This window comes from Nymphalis io, chromosome 30, assembly GCF_905147045.1.
Source record: "Nymphalis io chromosome 30, ilAglIoxx1.1, whole genome shotgun sequence".
Lineage (NCBI taxonomy): Eukaryota > Metazoa > Arthropoda > Insecta > Lepidoptera > Nymphalidae > Nymphalis > Nymphalis io.
In genome coordinates, this window is record NC_065917.1 from 3,626,695 (window position 1) to 3,633,548 (window position 6,854).

General features: G+C 33.8%; 1 protein-coding gene across 1 annotated transcript; it reads right to left on the bottom strand.

Annotated features, from left to right (window-relative positions):
* On the bottom strand, positions 1-3,250 carry LOC126780017 (protein artemis-like). The gene is made up of 3 exons (XM_050504262.1): positions 2,857-3,250; positions 1,828-2,281; positions 1-1,239 (listed from the first exon to the last, which is right to left on the bottom strand). Exons 1-3 carry the CDS (start codon positions 3,143-3,145, stop codon positions 822-824), a joined length of 1,161 nt encoding a protein of 386 aa, XP_050360219.1. The 5' UTR covers positions 3,146-3,250; the 3' UTR covers positions 1-821.
* Positions 3,251-6,854: the final 3,604 nt, after the last annotated feature.

Genomic DNA, 6,854 nt, shown 5'->3' on the forward strand with positions numbered 1-6,854 from the left:
TTTAATATTATTTATCAAAGTTAGTACATAAGATTTTTATACCTTTTACATTTTAATGATCACACTTGAATACCATATATTTATATTATTTTAATCCTAAATCGTAGATTGTGATACTGCTAGTAATGGCAGTTACGTTAATATAAATTAAAGATATGATACTCCACAGGCACGGACAACACGTCCGTTGAGATACAAATACGTGATATATATATCACACACAAAAACACTCTCATCATATTATTTCATATAACATAGTAGAATACACATTAGATATACAATTGTACTATATCCCGAGGGCGGAAGGAGTAAAGAAAAAAAAACCTTATATTTACATATTCCATGCAATATGCTAATAGGTCTGTTATATAACACACTACATACAATTCTCGATTAATATATTTATAATATAATACTATTTATAACGCATCTTTACATAAACAAATAAATATCATTGGAGTGACTGTCTGTGATTTCGAAATAATTGTTTTACTTACTGTCTTTTTCAGTTAGTGTGGCTATTTGCGAGTTAGCAAAACAATCTTTTTTTCTATTTTCGTTTACTGCTGCTACCTTACAATTTAAATATCTTATATGTATAATTCAAATATGCATTATGTACTTTAAAATATAAACAAAAAAAATCATGGTATAATATACGACTTTAAAAAATCTCGACCAATGTTGTCATATCAAAATTTATTTGTCTTTACTCCTTCAGTTGGAATAGACTTTACGATGCTGCATATGTTGAAGAACTTGTTCATCTATATAACAAATATGTCACCTTGTTCTTAATTACAAAACAGCATCATTTTTATTTATCCAAACATCAATTTCTTCAAATCATCATCGACTCTTTTAGGTATCTTAACTCTTTTTTTGCCAATTCTACTATAATAACAGAGCTCATTTCTTTCAAGCTTTCCTGCATATTCATGAGGATAACCAATTATTCTATTCGGTGCAAAATAATCAACAAAATAATCTATCTCTCTTAAAGTACAATGAGTAGCGAAACACACGTCCAGCCGCTGCTCCTGGGTCACGCGCGAAACTGAGCATTTTCCATCTTTGTAATTCTGCCATGGCATAGGGAATACATCTACAAGTAAGTAATTATTATGACATTTCTGTACGCATGAGGTGTGTGAACTATCCTCGCTTCTGTTTCTACATAAATGTATTCTAGTAGATTCTTCGTTATTTGTCACCCCGGGCACTAATTCCTGTATTGAACTGAAAAACAAACACATCTCTTTAAGATAACATAACTTATATATTGAATATGAAGAAAAACTTGTACTATATATCTAAAACTTTTTACTCGGTGGTAGGGTTTTGTGCAAGCCACAAGTTGTGACCATCCACTCATCAGTTCATTGCATTTCGGTTTAATGAGTGAGTGAGTCAGAGTATAGCAGAGCTACAAGGGACACAACATCTTAGTTCCCAAGACACATGGTGACACAGATTCAGATTTGCATTACATTATACAAAATGTCTACAGGCAGTGGTGACCAGTTACCATCAGTTTTGCCGCTGTCTACCACACCATAACTTTTATACTCCACCACTACCAATTTTATACTCTATTCTTATCGAAGGTCTAAAGACATGGAGTCTGGAGATGGAGTGGTCTAAAGAGTGGATTTAACCACTACGTACATCCAATGTCAAAGTGGTTAAGTTTTCACTCCTACTTTAATTAGAACAGTCTATAGTCAAGACTTGACTATATATCAATTCCCATATATCTATGCAAAATTCTAAAAATTTGCTTAAAGTAACAAAATCTGAATAATTTATTTAATAATCAAAAATTACCTGTAAAAACTCCATCTTTCCGAATGCACGAATACTTTCATGTTTAATTGTTTGTATATCTCATTAAAGACAAATTCATAATCATATTTATCAGATGTGTGTATTGCAATTGCATTATTCTCATTCCAGTTCAACCAACATCTAATTTCAAATATCATTCTTTGTACACCGTTAGATCGCTTCGTGAAGTTTTCGCAATCCAAATGCTGCATGGTTGTGTCAACGTACATCGCATCCAATTTTATGGGTTTATCGTCAACATGCAGATGCTTGAAGCTTGGCAAGTCTTTACGATTGATATGGTATTCTCCGATAAACAGAATGTTATGTGTCGTTGTTGAGAATAAAAACATTGTTGATGCAGCGCTGTGACTGGCTGGTATCAATGTGACAGTGAGACACAATTCCGGTATGTCTTTTTCAGGCAAACCAGGCAAAGATATTTGTGTCGAACCTAAAATTTTGAAATAAAACAACAATTGTAACAATTCAAAAGCACTTGTTAGCTCATAAACAACTTTGTTTATAATAATTTACTGTGTAACTTCGTATTACACGTCTTGTTGGTCTAGTGGCTTATATAAGACCGCAGATATTGAGGTCCTGGGTTAAAAAGCCCTGGGCCCAATTCGGGCTACCAAGAAGTTATTGATTTATATTGTCGAAAATTTCTCAGTAGCAACTGAGTCTAGAAGTTAGAAGTGTGTACAATTCCATGGCTCGTAAAGCTTGTATTGGCACAGAGGTAGCTCGGCACAGAGTTGTCTCATATATGCACTCTCTATTCCCTAAATCTCATATTCCGATTCGATGGCAAATACAACAAAACGGAAAAGAGTTCAAGCACAGGACCAACGGCTTTACGTGCTTCCAAAGGAATGGAAGTATACACTTCCAACTTTCGCACTCTGGTCTACGAGTAAGAATCTTCAACAAAAAACGCGTTTATCATCGGCGTTATGATAATGTACAATGTTTCGAGCAAAGATATGTTTAATGATTAAGTTTTGAATGATAACAATAACATACCCATTTTTAGAGCTCGAACGCATTTCATAATTCTCTCATCATGTTTGTCGTCATTTATAATAGCTGCTGTCAGCTCGGTCGTATATATTGTGATGTTCTTCTTCAACAAAACGTCTAATAGCTGAGCTGAATGTAGCCTTTGTATGTGGTCTGAGTTATAATGGCTCAGGAAGTAAGCTCTAGCGTTTCGACGTTCAGCTTTTTCGAAGTTATCAACATACACACCCGGGATCTCTTTAATTTTTCCATGGAAAGGACTTTTCATTAGATACTGTATGGATGACATCATTTTTAATATATAAAAGTATTTATGTATCAGTACTGGCTTTATTTTTTAGGTAATGGCTTCAGTTTCGATTTACACCCTTTTCTTTTGTTGATCGTATTCGGTATTGCCAACAGTGATAAATGATTTTAATTTGAAATTTTAACTGTCAATTTCGAACGCGACAGTATTGGTAATGAATCTTCTTCCATTAGAAGTTATTATCTATGGCGAATTGTTGTATTTTTTTTTGAAAAGCAAAATATTGCACTCCATTCGTATTAGGTGTTCTGTAAACTTAAAATAATACTTTTAACATTATTAAAATAATGATGAAAAGATGTCGAGAATTACAACGCAAACGCGAAATATTTTTTTTTAATTCATATTATCTCATTACTCAAAATAATTAAATAATCAATTTAGTTTGTGCTTGTTTGGCTATTTTTTATTTAAGAATATGTGTATGATAATATGTACTAGTTTCCTAGAAGTCATTTTAACTATTACGATTCCAATAATATAACCAAAATCAATAATAACAACAATGACATTATACATATAAAGTGAAGCAGATAATATGTAACTAGCGCGCGTAATTTGATGACTCAAACGTCCCATTTGTTCAACGGGTGATTTATGACCTATTGTTGTATATTAGAGAGGTGCTCTAAACGAATGGAGAATAAATAAATTAATATAAGTAATTAAAAAAAATATATTTTAGTTTTGTCACAATATTAAGATATTTTAAAACAGGTATTTGTTTATTAATTTGTATATAATATGAAATATAAAATATTTGCAAAGAATATAAAGTTACCTAAACTTCCGATAGAGATATTATTATAATGCAAAGTAAAGTAACGAAAAAAATATTATTTAATTTTTAAGCATTAGTATAAAACTCAAAATATAGATTACTTTTATGCATAGCAACACTCAAGTTATTATTTTGAAAATAAGACAAGAGTAAGACTTTCGTCTCTGATCTTTCGAGCTAATTGGGCCCGAGTTAAATTAATGATTTCACAACATATATTTATTAAAATTAATGCAAAAAAAACAATGTTTTATAACAATGAAATATGTCGTTCCTTACCTTATCATTAATTCATTAACCCACTCATTCATAATAGATAGTAGTCTTTATTTTATTTTTTGTACTTTTGTATATGAGGTTTGTTACTTGAATAAATAAATTATTGTTATTATTATAATTTCCTCCTCACTACTTTAACTCAAGTGTTATGTCAATTCAAGGCGTAACGTAGTTTCGAAGGTGTAGAGAAATAAAAGATGCGTTAGGCTCTCAATCAAAATTGCATGTAATGTCTTAAACGAATGTACAGAGGAGAAGGAGTAAACAGGAGAAGGGGTGCGGGTACAAGATTTAAATTTAACTAATCGCGGCCGATAAAATGTATGACGTTGTGTTTGGTTAAGTTGGAGTTTGAGAGATGTCGCTACCCGTCCTTAATTGGATAGGAAGTATGAACATTTACTAATATTATAAATGCGAAAGTGTTACGAAACAATAAAATTTGTTATAAAGTTTTAAAATTAAATTTTATACAATTACAAAATAAATCAATTATTGTCTTTTATGTCAAAAATACTTCGGTCTATGGCTGCATTTTATAAGACGACGGTCATATGAAGCGAACGTGTAGTACTGGTATTTTTGTATATATATTGGAGTTTCTTCGGATTCTTATCAAGAAGTCTGTCTCGAATTAAATTCGGATTATATATTTAGACGATGGTCTGCAAAAAGGTTTTTATTTAGACAAACTGAAATTAATCTTGGCTGTTTAAAGCAAAATCATAGCTCATGTTAATACGAGGCATGCCTTTTAAGTTTTGTCATTTGAAGAAAAAAACACAACTAGAACCTTATAGTACTTTTTATTGTTTTTAAAGGTATTCACCACGTAGCTTAATACACTTTTCCATTCGCTCAAATCAGTTATTATAACATTTATTCCACTCTAAAGTGGTGGTGTTCAAAATGGCTGACTTGAAAGCGTCGACTGCTTCTTCACCGGACAGGAACCTTTGATCAGAAGACTTTTCTTAAATTTAGGAATGTAAAGAAATCGTTAGGGCTTGGTTCAGGACTGTATGGAGGATGGTCAAGAATTTCTACTTTTTCTTGCTTCAAATACTCAATCGTTTGACGAGCGCTGTGTGAGCTTGCGTTGTCGTGGTGCAGGATGATGCGTCGCTTTGAGTTAGATCTTCGAAGTTCGGCGATGACTTGTAGTAAACAAACTGTGGTATACCACTCTGCGTTAACCGTTCTACGATCTTCAAGTGCAATAGTCGCAACGTGGCCGGTTTTTCCAACGGACGTGGCCACCATCTTCTTTGAAGTGCTTCGAGAACGAACAACTTTAGTCGGCTTTGGCTTCCAAGATTTGCCACCACTGATGATGTCGTAGAAGTGATTTGACTCTCCTCGGTTGAACCTTTGCAGAGTTTTCTTACACCATCTGACGCGGGCCGCCTTGTAATCGTTGGAAAGCAGATGCGGTATCCAACGGCAAACTAGCTTTCTCACACCAAGTGCTTCATGCAAGATCTTCTGAATAGTTGTCCCTGAGATGCCTAATAGAGCCTCTATCTCTCGATACGACACATGACGATCTTCGAGAATTAGTCGTCTCACGACAATGATGTTATCTTTAGTGAAGGCGGATTTTGGGCGTCCTTCGCGAGATTTGTCACTAACACTAGTATGTCCACGCTGGAATTCTAAATACCAGCGTTCGACAGTCCGCAGACATGGGACTTCATCACTGAACACAAATGTTAACTCTTCAAAACACTGAAGCCGTGTCAGGCCTCTTCTAAAGTTGTAGAAAATTATAGCACGAACATTTTCCTTAAAAAGATTCATTTTCGTAAGTAACCTGAGAGATTCCAATCGAAGCTGTGACTAAACAATAGCATTAACCCGATACTTTCAACTGTTTTGAGATTCAAAATTTAAACACATTCGAATATAGAACAGTTACAAATTCAAACTTGCCGGGAAATAGGGAAGCGACAGAACTAAAAAGGCATACATTGTAGCGTCAATAGTACAAAGCTTCACGGGCCGCCTAGCGATGTAAAAGTCGCAGGTTCGATCTGACCCCTCGAGCTTCTGTTTTAATAGGAATATTAGTAAGTACCTAAAAAAGAGTATTGCTAGATTGTATCCTTATTATTTCGAATAGATAGGAGCGATTGGTAATCATATAAATAATAAAACTCGACTTGCTGCAATGAATTACAGCTTCGTCTTATAAAATGTCCTCCTGACATTAGGGAGTTAGGGAATAGAGAATGCACCTGTGTTTGTGCACTATAATATCTCCTGCGCAGTTGGCTAATCTCTCTGGAGACTGGCCGCCGTGGCCGAAATCGTCTTGAAGAAGTTATTATTATTATTAATTTTACTATAACACCTTCCGAATGGTGCACTTCAAATGGAAAAGTGCCTAGAGGCCTCGCGTCACTAAATCGATGCCTGACTTTAAGTGCTTTTCAAACTTGTGGCAGCAACTGATTATTTATTTACAGAAAAACTCATTTGTGTTTTATGAGTCGGTCCCGGGTTTTGAAAGCCTTTTAATCCGTAATTTGCAAGCCAATGATGACAATTCTATTATATAACGAAAACGAATCGTTTCTTGATTATAAAACTGGACTGTTACATACAAAAGTTCAACATTTTGATAAGCTT